Raw genomic sequence first — 17,672 nt, 5'->3', positions numbered from 1 at the left:
TCGCCTCTAGCTGTCGTGGGAACCCGACCTCCGACTTCTTATCCTGCGCTGCCGATCCGAGTTAGGCTCCCCGAAGACCCAAGAGTCCCCCTACTTCCCATTCGCCTCGCTTCCCCCAAGGTACGTGCGGGTGTGTGTGTGTGAGAGAGAGAGAGACCCGTCGCCTCCTCTTCTTCCTCCTCCTCCTCCTCCGCGGGATCTTTTCTACCGCCCCCCACACTCGGGATCCCTTCCCCCTCCTCTCCCCCCGCTCCGGAGGGGCCGAGTCCCCCCGCCGGCCGGTTAAAATAATCCCGCGAGAATTGCAGGCGCCGAGGGTGAAACTGTCAAGGGGAGAAGGAGAGGAGGAGGAGGAGGAGGAAGAAGGGAAGGAGGAAGGAGAAGAGGAGGAGGAGAGAAGGAAAGGAGAAAGAGGAGGAGGAGGAGAAGGTGGGGGGGTCTCCGCGCATGATCCGGCGGCGCTTTGGCCGGGCGCGTCGCGGCGGCTGCGGGCTGGCTGGGCTCGCGTGGGGCTCCGCGCGTGGAAGAGGAGGAAGAGGAGGAGGAGGAGGAGAGCTGGCCGGCCGCTCGGAGGTAAGCCAGGCCGGCCTGCCGCCTTGGCTCGGCCGCCCCCGGCCCGTTCTTCCCCGCCACCCCAGCGCCCCCGGCCCGACTCGCCCTCTCTGCCCGCCCGCCCGCCCGCCTCCCCGGGGCTTCTTTTCCGCGGGAGGCGAGGAGCCTCCTCCCTTTTCCTTCCCTCTTTTCCTCCCTTCCTCCCTTCTCCCTCTGCCATCCCTCCTTTCTGCATTTAAAAAAAAAAAGAAAGAAAGAAAGAAAGCAAAAGTCGCCATTTTGCTTCGTTGCTTTCCCGGGGCGTTTCGAGGATCGGGTTCGGGCCGCCCCGGCTTGCTTCGGCCCGACGCCCGCCCGCTCCCCCTCTCCCTCCCCCCCCCGCTCCTTTGGCGACGCACTCGTGTTTTTGCACCGTGGGATCCCCTCCCCACTCACCCCCGGGGCTGGGGTTGGGGTGGGTGGGGGAGAGCGGGAGGAGGAGGAGGGGGAAGCTGCTGGCTTGGCTGGCGCGGGAGGGAAAGGAAAGAAAGAAGGAAGGAAGGAAGGAAGGAGGGAGAGGGAGGTAAGGGGCGAAGGAAGGAGGGGGAGGGAAAGAAAGAAGGAAGAAGGGAGGGAGGGAAAGAAAGGAGGGAGGGAAGGAAGGAGGGTGGGGGAGGGAAGGAAAGAAGGAAGGAGAGAGGGAGGGAGGAGGGAAAGAAGGAGGGAGGGAAGGAGGTGGAGGGAAGGAAGGAAGGAGGGTGGGGAGGGAAGGAAAGGAAAGAAGGAAGGAGAGGAGGGGAGGGAAGGAAAGAAGGAAGGAGGGAGGGAGGAGGGAAGGAAGGGGAGGGAGGGAGGAGAGAAGGAGGGGGAGGGAAGGAAAGAAGGAGGGAGGGAGGGAGGGAGGAGTGAAGGAAGGAGTGAGAGAAGGAGGGGGAAGGAAGGAGAGAAGGAGGGGAGGGAAGGAAAGAAGGTGGGAGGAGTGAAGGAAGGAGTGAGAGAAGGAGGGGGAGGGAAGTAAGGAAGGAGAGAAGGAGGGGAGGAAAGGAAAGAAGGAAGGAGGGGGAGGGAAGGAAAGAAGTAAGGAGGGGGAGGAAGGAAGGAGGGTGGGGGAGGGAAGGAAAGGAAAGAAGGAAGGAAAGAAGGAAGGAAAGAAGGAAGGAGGGGGAGGGAAGGAAAGAAGGAGGGAGGGAGGAGTGAAGGAAGGAGTGAGAGAAAGAGGGAGGGAAGGAGGGGGAGGGAAGGAAAGAAGGAAGGACTGAGTGTGGGAGGAGGGAAGCAAGGAGTAAAGGAAGGAGGGAGGGAGGTGCGGGCATGTTTGTGCAAAATCGGGGTGCAATGGGGGTCACGTTTTTTTAAATGGGGAGGGGCTGCTCCCGTTTTATTTTTATTTTTGCAAGAGAGAGCAACCCGTCTTTTCTCTCTCTCTCCCACCCACTCTTCATCCCCCTCCCCAGCCCCCTGGGCTCCTCCGCTTTCCCTTTCCTTTGGGGCAGTGTTTGCAAAAAGAAAGAAAAAGAAAGAAAGGGAAAGGGAAGGAGAAAGCGAAAGTGAGGGGAGGGGGAGGGAAAGCACTTTTAGGAAAGGGAAAGGGGCCTTTTCTTTTCTTTTTTCCTCCCCCTGCTGGGCAGCCTACCTACATCCCTTCCAGCGACAGGAGAGGCGGCGGGTCTGTCTCCCCCTCCCTGCAGCCGCCCCTGGGGGGCTCGGAGACCGGGGGCAGGGGGGGCTGTCTCAACAGGTCACCTTGAGGTCACGGGTGGGGGGAAAAGGCTCTGGCCACTAGGCTCTGCTGCCCCTCAAGGCTCCAATCAAGCTTGCCACAAAGATTGGGGAGCCATTGAGACCCTCCCTCCCGGAGAAGGCTGGGGTTATGGGGGGTGGGGGGGTGCTAGATATCTTGGGGGTGCCAGGCCAGGATATTGGGGTACCCCCAGGAGGAGCAGGGGGTGGAGTGGGGGCACCTAGGCTAAGAAGAGCCTTTTTGAGGTAGTCCTTGATTTACGACGACCCTCCCGGAGCCCAACATTTCCATTGCTAAGCTAGGCGGTTAAGTGAGGTGCGCCTCGTTTTACGACCAGGGTTTGGGGATTTTTTTGTTTTGTTTTGTTTTGGACCAGAGTTCTTAAGCAAAGCGCTGCAATTGTTAAGGACATTGTGGGGACATTAAGCGAATCTGGCTCCCCACCCGCCCAGTGCCACCGTCGTAAATACAACCCCAGTTGCCATGCATCCGATTTCTGACCATGGGGATGTTGCAAACCGGGTTATTTTTTTAAGTGGGAAAAACTGGTTACCGGTCGCTTTTTTTTTTCAGTGCCGTCGTAACTTTGAATGGATGGCTATAAGTTGAGGACATGGGGGCGTTGCTTCCTGATTGGAGGAAAGGCTGCCCCAGGAAATTGTCAGCGGGCCTTGCTGGAAAGCTTCTTGACAGGGATCATAGCTTTGTAAGAGCTGGAAGGGACCTTTGAAGGTCATCTAGTCCAACCCTTTTCTGACCCAGGGAGGGGAGGCTCCGGCGAAGTCTGCCCTCCGCAGATTGGGTCACCTGAGGTCACTTTGAGGGCCACGCTGTCTTTTGATTCCCCCTGCTATACAGTTAGTCCTCGACTTAACGACCACAATGGAGCCCCCAATTTCTGTTGTTAAGCAAGACATTTCTTAAGGGCGTTTTGCCCCATTTGGCAAAATCTTTCTTGTCCCCGTGGTTAAGTGAATTCCTGCCGTTGTTAAGTGAGTAGCACGATGGCGCGGTGAATCTGACTTCTACCATTGACTTGGCTTGTCAGAATGGTCGCAGAAGGGGATCGCCTGATCCCGTCATAAATCTGAGTCAGTTGCCAAGCGCCTGAATTTTGATCACGTGACCATAGGGATTGCTGCGACGGTCGTTAAGTGTGAAAAACGGTCATAAGTCACTTTCAGTGTAACGTTGAATCGTCACTAAGTGAACCGCTGTAGGTCGAGGACTTGTCGGTATAGGCAACATGATCAAACGACAGGAAGTCGACAGGCATCCCTCTCCAGCACATTTATATTTTGGAAATGGGAAAGGTGTTGGCCCGAATTCACACAACCGGGGATTGGATGGGTTTGAAAAGGGCTTAGCTAGCCTGTGACTCTGGGCCGGCATTCACACGACACCTTTAAGTGTCTGTGGAGATTCTCTGTCATCCAGGTCATGGTTGTCCCCAAAGTGCTTTTTGCAGGAGGCAACTGGACTTCCTGGTTTTTCTTCTGAAGACGTTTCACTTCTTACCCAAGAAGCTTCTTCAGCTCTGACTGGATGGTGGGGAATGGAAGGGTTTATACGCCTTGCAGGTCATTTGCTTCCTTTTAGAGGGTCGTTGAGGCCACTCGGAGGTTTTCTGTGTCGTCAGGGTCACCTGAGTAGTGCAAATGGGTGTGGACTTTCCGGTTTTTCTTTGAACCTTGGTTAGGTTTTTGCCTGGCTTTGGATGAATCCAGCTTGTTTAATTAGGAACAGAACAGAACAGAACAGAATAGAATAGAATAGAATTCTTTATTGGCCAAGTATGATTGGGCACACAAGGAATTTGTCTTGGTGCAAATGCTCTCAGTGTACATAAAAGAAAAGAGACATTTTTCAAGAATCATCGGGTATAACACTTAATAATAGCCATAGGGTAGAATAAGAATAGAATAGAATAGAAATAGAAATAGAATAGAATAGAATAGAATAGAATAGAATAGAATAGAATAGAATAGAATAGAATAGAATAGAATTCTTTATTGGCCAAGTATGATTGGACACACAAGGAATTTGTCTTGGTGCAAATGCTCTCAGTGTACATAAAAAGAAAAGATACATTTTTCAAGAATCATCAGGTACAACACTTAATAATAGCCATAGGGTACAATAAGAATAGAATTGAATTGAATTGCATTGCATTGAATTCTTTATTGGCCAAGTGTGATTGGACACATAAGGAATTTGTCTTGGTGCAGGTGCTCTCAATGTACATAAAAGAAAAGATACATTCGTCAAGAGTCAAGAATCATCACATACAACACTTAATAGTACAATAAGCAATCCAGTCATGCTAGGAAACAGTTAATATAAATTGTAAGGATACCAGCGACAAAGTTACAGTCATACAGTCACAAGTGGGAGGAGATGGGTGATAAGGAGTGATGAGAAGATTAACAGTAATAGTAGTGCAGACTTCGTAAATAGCTGGACAGTGTTGTGGGAATTATTTGTTTAGCAGAGTGATGGCGTTCAGGGAAAAAACTCTTCTTGTTCTGGTGTGCAGTGCTCTATAGCGTCGTTTTGAGGGTAGGAGTTGAAACAGTTTATGTCCAGGTTGTGAGGGGTCTGTAAATATTTTCACAACCCTCTTTTTGACTCATGCAGTATACAGGTCCTCAGTGGAAGGCAGGTTGGAAGTAATGGTTTTTTCTGCAGTCCTAATTATCCTCCGAAGTCTGTGTCTGTCCTGTTGGGTTGCAGAACCAAACCAGGCAGTTATAGGGGTGCAGATGACAGACTCCATCATTCCTCTGTAGGACTGGATCAGCATTATTCCCAGGTCGATTAATCCTGCTGGAGATCAGTCCAGAAATCCTTTTGCAGGGCTGATCTCTGGACTGAAGAGAGCTGTTGGAGTGAGGAGGCCATTGCTAAAATTAAGGCCTTTGCCGAAAAGCCCCCACCGGGTACCATTTAGCATCCTTTAAAACGGGGATGGTTGTTGTTGTTCGCATTTGCCCTTTAACGACAGCTGGCATATGGAAAGGAGCAGCCTCGCTAATCCTTTGCAATAGCAAACCTTCAGGTGGCCTTTGCGTTGCTGGGATGGATCCCCGGTTTTCAACCGGATCCTTTTCAAAACATTTGCTGCGAAATGGGCCCGAGAGCCAGCTTGCTCTACAGGTAGTCTATTGACTTACGATCGGTCGCTAAGTGAGTGTTCGAAGTTATGAGGAGACTCTCCGGGGGTTGGTGACAACCTGGTTCTGAAGTTCGGATAGAATAGAAATGAATAACAGAGTTGGAAGGGACCTTGGAGGTCTTCTAGTCCAACCCCCTGCTCAGGCAGGAAACCCTAAACCATTTCAAACAAATGGTTGCCCAATCTCTTCTTCGAAACTTCCAGTGTTGGAGCATTCACAACTTCTGGTGGCAAGCAGTTCCACTGATTAATTGTTCTCACTGTCAGGAAATGTCTCCTGAGTTCTAGGTTGCTCCTCTCCTTGTTTAGTTTCCACCCATTGCTTCTTGTCCTGCCCTTGGGTGCTTTGGAGAATAGCTTGACTCCCTCTTCTTTGGGGCAGGCCCTGAGAGACTCAACATCTTTTGAGTGGGCCAGACAAGGAACAATGGATGGAAACTGATCCAGGAGAGATTCAACCTGGAAATAAGGAGAAATTTTCTGTCAGTGAGAACAATCAACCAATGGAACAGAAGTTGCACTCGGAATTTGTGGGAGATTCATCACTTGAGACTTTCAGAAAGAGATTGGACTGCCATTTGTCAGAAATGGTTTAGGATCTGCTGCTTGGGCGGGGGGTTGGACTAGATGACCTACAAGGTCCCTTCCAACTCTGATTATCTGTTATCAGAGGGATGGCCGCCTCCCCCTTCCCTCATCATGTGACTGCATTTTGGGCACTTGGCCAGTGGACTTTGCCACATCCCAATGATCACGTAACTGCGTTTTACGTCATTTTTGACCAAAAATGGCTCTAAGGATTTGCTTAAGGATTGCAATATTTGCTTAAGGACTGTCCAAAACAAGTAAAATCATGGTTGATCACTTGGGCAGTCTCCCTTATGATCATCAGTTGAGGACTATCTGTAGGGATGAAGGCACAGGGAGAGATAGCAGGAGATCCTGAGTTCTAATTCTGCTTTAGGCATGAAAAGTGATTGAATTACTTTGAGCCAGTCAACAGGAGAGTGTGATTTCTAGTTCCATCTTAACCATGAAAGCTGGTTGGGTGACTTTCGGCCAGTCACCAGGTGACAGTGAGTTCTAGTTCCATCTTAGTGATGAAAGCCAGCTAGGTGACTTTGGGCCAAACATCAAGACACTGTGAGTTCTAGTCCCACCTTAGCCATGAAAGCTGGTTGGGTGATTTCCCAATCACCAGGAGATGGTGAGTTCTAGTCCAGTTTAGGCAAGTGATTTGGGCCAGTCGCTGTCTCTTAGCCCAACCCACCTCACAGGCATGTTGTTGTGGTGAAAAGGAGGCAAAATATATATTGGGTATATTCGCTGCCTTGAGTTATTTATAAAAATAAGAAAGGTGGGATTTTAAAAAGAATATTTTTAAAAAAATCAAATAATACTACTGACTTTCTCCCTCTCTTCTGCCTTCCTTTAAAAAATAAAATAAAAATTGAATCATAATGCCTGCAACAGCAAGATGAGGAAAAGTGTCTGTTTTCACTTAATCCTCCTTCCTTAATCCTTGTTCCGTGGGCGTAGTAGGGAATACAGCTTTCAAGTTTTGAAGTGGGAGAAGTTTGCTATAGAGAAATGAACAAAACCGAACAGGCGTTGCGCAGAAAGAGAAATTTTAAAACGTTGGTCAGTGCTGCAGTGAGGGGAATATGACGACAAGAATGTAGGGCAGGGGTCTTTAACATTGGCAACTTTAAGGCTTGTGTAGTTCAACTCCCAGAATTCCCCTGCCAGTTCAACTGTGGCAATTGTGGACTTCAACTCCCAGAATTCTGCTGCTTTCCTTTCATGAAGTGAAAAGTCTCTCTCTTCCCCCCCCCCGAGAACGGAGCTGGAGAAGGTATCCTGTGATCCCAAATAAAAAATTATCGATCGGTAGGAAAATGGGGTGATCAAAATCAGACTTTGGGGGATCAAAATCAGAGAGAGAGAGAGAGAGAGTGTTTTGGTTTCATGCAAGGAAAGCAGCAGAAATCTTTCTTTTTCTCCCCCAAACTACGCCAGAAATGAGTCTTTGTGAGACTTGTAGTGCTGGTGCAGCCTCTTGGAGCAGGAGGCCTTGCAGCATCCCAAAGACCCATTTCTGGCGGAGTTTGGGGGAGAGAAAGAAAGACTTTTGCTGCTTTCCTTGCGTGTAGCCAATAGCAGAAGAAGAAAGAAGCGGAAAGAAGCAGCCCGGTGGCCAAGCAAGACACGTGGGGCGAGTGGGGCAAGTTTCCCCCACTTCTCCCCTCCCCTCACTACCTCGTGTTGTTCGCAATGCAAGCCACGCAAGCCTTGTATTCCGCGGGCCATGTGGGCGGCACAGCCTTGTGTTCCTGTGCAGCCTGGATTAATTGCTTTGGGGGTAACATTTCTCTGCGGACCACCAAAATTTTCTTGCGGACCACCAGTGGTCCCCAGCCCACTGGTTGGCAACCACTGGACTAGATGACCTACAAGGTCCCTTCCAATTCTGTTCTATGTTCTAATTGTCCCTTTTTTCCCTTCTTCCTTTTCTCCTTCCCCCCCTTCTTATTCTTCCCCCCCTCCCTGTATTTCCCTCCTTTTCCTTTCCATCTTTCTGCCCTTCTCCCTTCTTTTCCTTTCCTTCCTTCTTTCCTCCATTCCTCCTTCCCTCTTCTTTTCCCTTCCTTCCTTCCTTCCTTCCTCCTTCCTTCCACCCTACTCCCTTTTCACTTCCTTCCTTCCTTCTGTTATCCTTCCTTCCACCCTACTCCCTTCTTTTCCCTTCCTTCCTTCCTTTCCTTCCTTCCTTCCTTCCTTCCTTCTATTATCCTTCCTTCCACCCTACTCCCTTCTTTTCTTCCTTCCTTCCTTCCTTCCTTCCTTCTGTTATCCTTCCTTCCACCCTGTTCCCTCTTTTCCTTCCTTCCCCCTCCTTCCCTCGAAACTAGCCAATTTGCTTATCCATATATTTGTATCAATATCAATTTGATCAGTGAAGCCCAGAAAATGGGTTAATGTGTGAATGGAACCCACGTAAAATAAGGCTAAAGAAGATTGCTTAAAAGGTTCTGTTATTTACTCTGAGAACCTTTGCGTGCTTCACTTCAGAAACTCCGTCGACTTACTTACACTCAGTTACCATTTCATGTTACGTTGACCGTACTGAACAATTTGCTAAGTTAATAAAAAGCCAGATGAAATGTGCCTAAACTAAAGCAACATATAAAGATTGACTGCATAGCAACAGGAATAGACAGTAACCAGGAGTGGAGCACTGGCAATTATGCATTATCTTATACAAAATAAAAATGCATTATTTTAGTTAAGTGCAAAATAAAAAAAACTGCTGCCGTTGTGCACTAAATTGTCCAGACTTGATGCAAAATTGAAAATGCGTAAATCTGTAGAATTCCATGTAGAATACTAGAGCTGGAAGGGATCTTCGAGGTCTTCTAGACCAACCCCTACTCAAGGCAAGGAGACCTTATTTATACCATCCTGGTCAACTGGTTGTCCAGTCTCTTCTTGAAAACCCAAAACTACAGGAGGCAATCCGTTCCATTGATGATTCCTATTTTTCAATCCTGTGTCTGGTTGTATAATACTTTAGACCAGGGGTCTCTAACCTTGGCAACTTTAAGGTTTGTGGACTTCAACTCCCAGAATTCCTGAGCCAACTGGAGGAGGAATTCTGGGAGTTGAAGTCCACAAGTCTAAAAGTTGCCAAGTTTGGGGAGCCCCTGCATTAGACACTGGAAGGCAGGGCTGGGTCACAGGGTACAGGTCAAAAACTCAAAATAGTGGCCACAACCACACAATCACAGCCCTTCCATTCGTGTAGGGAAGGCAGAGGGCTTTGATCACAAGATTGTGTCTACCATCTTGACTTTTTTGACCTTCCTGCCATCATCCCCCTAAGTCAGATGTTAGAATTTTGCCCAGCAGAAACTTCAGTCCCCTAGTTACTATCTTTGAAAAATATTTATGGAATGCGCTTTCGGTTTCCAAGCTGCCGCGCTGCTCTTTCAAACCCCTTTCCCATAACACCCAGAGACCAGACCCAACATGCACACACTCACATGACAATCCCCAAACACCTCCCCACCTGCCAAAATTCCCCATCCCCTAAAAAACACACAAGCATCCACGCAACAGACCAAGTAATTCTGTCCAACAACTCACTGATGGTGGTCCTTAAGTTCCTTGTTAAGTGCAATTATAGCTCTGGGATAAAAACTATTCAGAATTCTGTGGTCCGAGTTTTAATTGTTTTGTATCATTTGCTAGAAGGCAGCAGTTCATAAAGATTGTGAGCAATAATACAATATAAATATAATAATACAGTAAAGATTAAGACACTGTCATATGTTATAACTGATTACAATGAAATGAACGATATGAATCGGAATATGTAAAAAATTGAGATTTGCTCGAAAAGGATGATGTGATTTACAATTAAAGTCCAATAAGGAATTAATAATAATATAATATAATATGCATATTTATATAATATGAATTTTAATAACGTACCTAGAAGGGAAAGACTGTTGATATTGTGCACAGAAGATATGTACCAACCGATACACTGTACAATGGATTTGGTGGTTTTATGTTTTGTGTTTATGTTTGTGTTTGTTTATGCTTGTTGTTAAAAAATCAAAAATTTGGTATAAAATAAAATAAAAAAATAAAAGATTGTGAGCAGGATGGGAAGAGTCTCTGGAAACTTCCTTAAACAGTGACATGTGAAGATGTCATCCAGGGCTGGTAGCTGGAGCTCAGTGATATTCTGGGCAGTTTTAATGATCCTCTGTAGAGCTTTTTGGTTTGCTACAGAGCTGCTCCCATACGAGAATGCTGTATGCCAGGATACTCTCAGTGGTGTTCTGTTAGTAGGACAGAAGTAGATGCTGACATAGATTGATCATCCTGAGCATTCTCAGGAAGTACAGCCTCTTCTCTGCCTTCTTCACAAGCATGTTTGCATTCATAGTCCATTCATAGTCCATAGTAACTCGGATATTAAGTGAATCTGGCTTCCTCTTTGGTCAGAAGGTCGCAAAAAGGGATCCTATGATCCTGGGGCACTGTGACCGTCATAAATACGAACTGGTTGTCAAAGCATCTGAGTGTAAATCACGCGCAACCATGGGGATGCTGCAAAGGTCATAAGTGTGGAAAACAGTCATAAGTCACTTTTTCCCAGTGGCGTCGTAACTTCGAACGGTCACTAAATGAGCTGTTGTAAATCGAGGGATATCTGTACGTGCCCTTTGCCAAACGCCCAAATTTGGATCATGGTCAGGGGGGTCTTCAAACTTGGCAAGTTTAAGACTTGTGGACTTCAGCTCCCAGAATTCCTCCCACAGTTATGTTAGCTCAGGAATTCTGACAACAGCTGTCTCGGTTAGCAGCAGATTTTTGGGCTCAATTGTGGCGGTAAATTGAGAACTACCTATATTTCATGTGCATTGCAACTTTGGTGCACAGTTTCCACCACATTCTCAACCTCAGCATCTTTAAAATGGCTGGACTTCAGTGCTCAGAATTCCCCACATTGGCTGGGGAATTCTGGGAGTTGAAGTCCGCCAGGCTTAAAGTTGCCAAGGTTGGAGAGCCCTGCTTTATGTCACACCATCTTCTCTTGGTTGGGTGTTCAGATGGTCTCCAAGATGCCACTTTAGAGAGGGCAACATTGGGAGACCCATATCTTCACCCCTGGCTTAGGAATTGGCCAAAACCGGTTGGTCATTAGGAGACATCTGATGTCTCTGGACCAAGGCTGGGCTTGGCTTGATCCAGCAGGGCTGTTCTGAAGCAGCAGTGAGTTAAGGTCTACCTCTTTGACCTCCATCCCAGAAGGTCTGAAAAAAAACCCAAACTCTCTTGTGTGAATGTCCAGGTTCTTGAGTTTGATGTTCTTCTTTCTTTCAGCAATGGCAGACCATTATACCTACAGAGTTGGAAAGAAGGTTGCGGGATCCAGCCGGACCAGCGCAGAGAGAGAAAGCAGAAAGGCAGAACTGAAGGTCCACCCAGCCTATGAACAGTCTAACCTTGGTAGGCGTTAGATTTTCCAAGGGAGGTCAACTTTTGACTCCACCTATGGGCTGTAGTCGGGACGCAGGTGACTCAGTGACTAAGACGCCGAGCTTGTTGATCAGAAAGGTTGGCAGTTCGGCGGTTCAAATCCCCAACGCCTCATAACGGACTGAGCTCTCGTTACTTGTCCCAGCTTCTGCCAACCTAGCAGTTCGAAAGCATGTAAAAAAATGCAAGTAGAAAAATAGGGACCCCTTTGGTGGGAAGGTAACAGCGTTCCGTGCGCCTTCGCCGTTCAATCATGCCGGCCTTTGGCACTGTCCGAAGATGGAGATGTCTTCGGACAGTGCTGGCTCTTCGGCTTTGTAACGGAGATGAGCACTGCCCGCTAGAGCCAGAAACGACTAGCATGTATGTGCATGGGCTGTAGGCCAGGGGTGGGCATTTCCAACCCCACTCCATTTTTGCAAGTAGAATGGAACTCAGTAAGTCCACAATTTGCCAAGAAAATTGTACGGAAAGGCTCTCAAACATTTCAGATAGGGTGTCCAACGATAGGACAATTGGAATATCTGGTTGTTGAGACATCCGGCAACAAAGACAATAACCCTTAGAGTTATATACCGCTTCACAGTGCTTTACAGCCCTCTCTAAGCAGTTTACAAAGTCAGCATATTGCCCCCAACAATCTGGGTCCTCATTTTACCGACCTCGGAAGGACGAGTCAACCTGGAGCCCCTCAGGATCAAACTGCTGGCAGTTGGCAGAGTTAGCCTGCAATTCTGCATTCTCACCACTGTGCCACCACAGCCGATAGATAGATAGATAGATAGATAGATAGATAGATAGTAAGCAATAGCAGACTTACATACCGCCTCATGGTGCTTTACAGTCCTCTCTAAGCGGTTTACAAAGTCAGCCCCCGACAATCTGGGTCCTGGCTTTACCGACCTTGGAAGGATGGAAGGCTGAGTTGACCTTGAGCCAATCCGGATCGAACTGCTGGCAGTCGGCAGAGTCAGCCCTGCAATACTGCATTCTAACCACTGCGCCATCAGGACTCAGTGATTAGTCATGGTGGCACAGCCAGTGACACACCAAACGAACTGTTGTAAGTTGAGGACTACTTTTGTATTGGGTATGTTTGCTGCCTTGGGGTAGTTTTATTGTGATCACGTGACCATGGGGATACTGCAGTGGTCGCAAATGTGAAAAAAAACAGTCCAAAGTCATTTTTTTTCAGTTGCCATTGTCATGTTGAACCATCAGTAGATGAACCAGTCAGCTTTGGAAGCCATATTAGCACCAAACGCTTCCACACGGCCACATTCTTGAGCCTGGGAAAATGGGAGGGGGGAATTTCTTGAAGTGTATATGGTTAGGCATAATAATATTCTTCTTCTAAGTCAAGGTCATGTTATTTCTGCACCTGGGTGAGAGGACGTCTCAAGTCGGGACGGAGGGTGATTGGGGCATGTGATGCAATGTTGGCTGCATGGGGGTGGATTTCTAGTTTTTGCTTATTGCAAGGAAGCCCAGAACTTTGAGATTTCTCAGATGTGCCAGTTTACTATCCAAATAAAACAAAACTTTTGAGAAGATGCCTGTCCCAGAGTTATTTGTTGGAGTGAAGGTTTTCTGGAACGCTGTCAGAACCGTTACAAGTCGAGGACTACCTGAACTGCATGGAGAGAGAACTGGGCCATAGAATCAGCAAGAGTCAGACACTTTTTCAAGAGGCAATTAAGCAACTAGACTTTCTGGTTTTTCTTTGAAGATGTTTCTCTTCTCCTCCAAGAAGCTTCTTCAGCTCTGACTGGATGGTGGGCAGTGGAAGGATTTATATGCCTTGCAGACAACTGGTCATTTGCATCCTTTTAGAAGGTCGTTGAGGCCACTTGGAGGTTTATCTGTGTCCTCAGGGCCACCTGTGGACCTTTCAATAGTTCCAAGAAGGTTCCCCGCCCATTTGTACTACTTGAGGGCACAGATAAACCTCCAGGTAGCCTCAACAACTTGCTAAAAGAATACAAATGACCAGCTATTCTGCAAGAAATACAAATTCTTCCATTCCCTACCATTCAGCCAGAACTGAAGGAACTTCTCGGGTGAGAAGCCAAACATCTTGAAAGAAAAAACAGAAAGTCCAATTTTGCCTTTTAAAAAAGCACCTTTGGGACAACGATGACCTGGATGACTGAGAATCTCCATCGACGTTGAAAGCAATGTTGTTTTCAACGGCTTTCTCATTTTTTTTTCTCTCCCTCTCTTGGCAGGAAATGCAATGAACGACAAAACAGAAGGCAAACGGAAAGGAAGGCCCAAGACTGAAAACCAGGCCTTGAAAGATATTCCCGTAAGGTTTTAATTACAATTACATTTTTCTGTCTTTCCCGGCAACTGGGGAAAAAGAACGGCCTTGAATGGCTGAGCAGTCTTTTTAACGCAGGGTGACTCAGGAGGTGGGGAGTTTTGTTTCTTTGCTTAGATCATAGGGCTGAAAGGGAGCTCGGAGGTCTTCTAGTCCAGCCCCCTCTCAAGGCAGGGGTCTTTATACCACCCCAGTCAAATGGTTGTGGAATCTTTTCTTGTAAAACTCCAGCTGCTGAGTTCTAGCCCTGCCGTAAGCATGAAAGCTGGCTGGGTGCCTGGGCCAATCACCAGGAGACGGTGAGTTCTAGCCCTGCCGTAAGCATGAAAGCTGGCTGGGTGCCTGGGCCAATCACCAGGAGACGGTGAGTTCTAGCCCTGCCGTAAGCATGAAAGCTGGCTGGGTGCCTGGGCCAATCACCAGGAGACGGTGAGTTCTAGCCCTGCCGTAAGCATGAAAGCTGGCTGGGTGCCTGGGCCAATCACCAGGAGACGGTGAGTTCTAGCCCTGCCGTAAGCATGAAAGCTGGCTGGGTGCCTGGGCCAATCACCAGGAGACGGTGAGTTCTAGCCCTGCCGTAAGCATGAAAGCTGGCTGGGTGCCTGGGCCAATCACCAGGAGACGGTGAGTTCTAGTCCCGCCTTAGGCATGAAAGCCAGCTGGGCGAGTTTGGGCTAATCATCAGGAGAGAGTGAGTTCTAGTTGCGCCTTAGGCATGAAAGCCGGCTGGGTGAATTTGGGCCAATCCCCAGGAGACGGTGAGTTCTAGTCCCGCCTTAGGCATGAAAGCCATCTGGGCGAGTTTGGGCCAATCACCAGGAGACAGTGAGTTCTAGTCCCGCCTTAGGCATGAAAGCCAGCTGGGCGAGTTTGGGCCAATCACCAGGAGACAGTGAGTTCTAGTCCCGCCTTAGGCATGAAAGCCGGCTGGGTGAATTTGGGCCAATCACCAGGAGACAGTGAGTTCTAGTCCCGCCTTAGGCATGAAAGCCGGCTGGGTGAATTTGGGCCAATCACCAGGAGACGGTGAGTTCTAGTCCCGCCTTAGGCATGAAAGCCAGCTGGGCGAGTTTGGGCCAATCATCAGGAGAGAGTGAGTTCTAGTTGCGCCTTAGGCATAAAAGCTGGATGGGTGAATTTGGGCCAATCACCAGGAGACGGTGAGTTCTAGTCCCGCCTTAGGCATGAAAGCCATCTGGGCGAGTTTGGGCCAATCACCAGGAGACAGTGAGTTCTAGTCCCGCCTTAGGCATGAAAGCCAGCTGGGCGAGTTTGGGCCAATCACCAGGAGACAGTGAGTTCTAGTCCCGCCTTAGGCATGAAAGCTGGATGGGTGAATTTGGGCCAATCACCAGGAGACGGTGAGTTCTAGTCCCGCCTTAGGCATGAAAGCCATCTGGGCGAGTTTGGGCCAATCACCAGGAGACAGTGAGTTCTAGTCCCGCCTTAGGCATGAAAGCCAGCTGGGCGAGTTTGGGCCAATCACCAGGAGACGGTGAGTTCTAGTCCCGCCTTAGGCATGAAAGCCGGCTGGGTGAATTTGGGCCAATCACCAGGAGACAGTGAGTTCTAGTCCCGCCTTAGGCATGAAAGCCAGCTGGGTGAATTTGGGCCAATCATCAGGAGATGGTGAGTTCTAGTCTTGCCTTAGGCATGAAAACCACCTGGTGAGTTTGGGCCAATTCCCATTTCCTCTAGGCAGGATGAGGATGATGGAACTTGTGGTACACCACTGCTGAGGAACTGCCAACTGCTTTTAAGTCCCAACACATGCTGTTTAGATTCATGCATGATGATTAATTTCATGGATTACTGATGAGCTCTTGGATTGCTTAAAGCCTGTGGCTGTTGGGTGAAAAAAAAATCTCTTTAATCCCCTGTCATTTATTTGCTTCCTGGTGGAAGAAGCAGAATTTTTCCTGCTTCTTCATTTGAACTTTCACTCATTCTGGGTGAAGAGAATTCTAGAGCAATGTTTCTCAACCGCGACCACTTGAAAAAAAGGTGCGGACTTCAACTCCCACAGTTCCTGTCAGCAAAGAAGAGTTGCATTCTGGGAGTTGAAGTCCGCAAGTCTTAAAGTTGCCAAGGTTGGAGACCTCTGTTCTAGAGGAAGCAACGCGTTGCATCTTGTCACAACACTGAACCTCAGGATCTTAAGCAAGAGTGAAAGGATCGGAGAAATCCCCACCTATCAAAACTTTATTAATGGTGATTGCTTAAGCCGATAGAAGAAAATATTTGTGGCTCAAGACTGAACTGTGGGGTCCTTGGTACTCTCTGAACTTGGTTGGGGTTTATTTTTGCAGGCGCTTCATGACCCAACTTGGTAACATCATCGGTGCTTGAAAGGCGTGAGGTTTGCTCTCTGTTTATAAACAGAGTGCAAACCCCACTCCCTTCTAGCACTGATGATGTTACCTAATTGGCTCATGAAATGTCTGCAAGAAAATAATTGAGTTCGGAGAACACCGTGGATCCCACAATTCTCCTCCTCCATCTCTCTGCAAACCCCTCTGCCTTCTGGCACTGATGATGTTACATAGCTGGGTCATGAAATGTCTTCAAGAAAACAACTGATCTCGGAGAGTACCAAGGACCCCACAATTGCTTAAGCATTTGCAACAAACACACATACTCATATTGTTCCATTGGCTGTTAGCCAGGTAAGGGAATGGCATTTGGGGAAGGCAGAGGTGCTTCATAGTGGGTAGTTTTGTCTTCCAATATCTTTTCCTTTATTTTTTGCCCTCTCATTCCTTCAGCCTTCCATCTCACATCAGGTTGCTGCTTCAAACACGACTTTCTATATCTAATTGCTGTTTCAAAGTTCTTTTTTGAATTTTCTTTTTCATCTTGCTTATTTTCATCCTCACATAAATTCTCAAAGGAGGTATTTCCCCAGCCTTGTCAAACTTTAAGATGTGCGGACTTCAACTCCCAGAAATCCCCCTCCAATATATATGGACTTTGACTTGCCCCCCCTCCCAATTCCTTCGCCAGCATGTTTGGACTTCAATTCCCAGAATTCCATTCTAGCATGCGTGAACTACAACTCCCAGAATTTGCCCAGCTGTTGAATTCTGAGGGTTGAAGTCCATGCATCTTAAAAAGTTGCAAAGATTGAGCTAGGGCTAGGGTCTTCAAACTTGACAAGTTTAAGACTTGTGGACTTCAATTCCCAGAATTCCTGAGCTAACATGATTGGAGGAGGAATTCTGGGAGTTGAAGTCCACAAGTTTTAAAGCTGTCAAGTTTGAAGACCATTGAACTAGGGTGACATTTTAGTCAATCTGCTTCTTGGAAGAGTTTAGTTCGTGTAACTATCTCTGCATGAATCTCTGTTCTTTGTTGCCTCTTCTTGTTCCCTGGAGCAGGAATTTCAAGCCCAGAATTTCCCTTCTAGCATGTGTGGACTACAATTCCCAAATTTGCCCAGTTGTGGAATTCTGGGAGTTGAAGTACACAAACATCTTAAAGTGACGGCAATTGAGCTAGCGGTGAAGTTTTGGTTACTCTGCTTCTTGCAAGATTTTAGTTCGTGTAACTATCTCTGCATGAGTCTCTGTTCTTGAGTTGTTTCCTTACTCTAGAATCTTACTCTACAAGGCTCACTGGAAAGCTTTGGGTTAGATATAGAATTCTTTATTGGCCAGGTGTGATTGGACAGACACACAAGGAATTTGTCTTGGTGCAAATGCTCTCGGTGTACATAAAAGAAAAGATACATTAGTCAAGAGTCATCAGGCATAACAATCATAGTCATAGGGTAAAATAAGCAATCAAATCATACTAGGAAATTGTCAATACAAATTGTAGGATACACGTGACCACGTTACAGTCCTACA

General features: G+C 47.7%; 1 protein-coding gene across 2 annotated transcripts in view; it reads left to right on the top strand.

Annotated features, from left to right (window-relative positions):
• The first annotated feature begins 310 nt into the window (after nucleotides 1-310).
• The window catches only part of ZNF512B (zinc finger protein 512B), a 49,384-nt gene continuing 32,022 nt past the window's right edge, over nucleotides 311-17,672 (top strand). Inside the window, exons 1-3 of one of the 2 annotated variants that reach the window (XM_087928841.1) lie at nucleotides 311-573; nucleotides 11,346-11,471; nucleotides 13,730-13,809. In XM_087928841.1, the coding sequence (XP_087784967.1) occupies nucleotides 11,348-11,471; nucleotides 13,730-13,809 (204 nt within the window). In that variant the 5' untranslated portion in view covers nucleotides 311-573; nucleotides 11,346-11,347. The remainder of the gene's footprint in view (nucleotides 574-11,345; nucleotides 11,472-13,729; nucleotides 13,810-17,672) is intronic. The other variant, XM_087928842.1, reaches the window with a different exon arrangement.

The sequence above is a fragment of the Pseudonaja textilis genome, chromosome 3 (assembly GCF_049901715.1).
Source record: "Pseudonaja textilis isolate UNSWEBS1 chromosome 3, rPseTex1.2, whole genome shotgun sequence".
NCBI lineage: Eukaryota > Metazoa > Chordata > Lepidosauria > Squamata > Elapidae > Pseudonaja > Pseudonaja textilis.
This window is presented reverse-complemented; position numbering and strand designations above follow the sequence as displayed.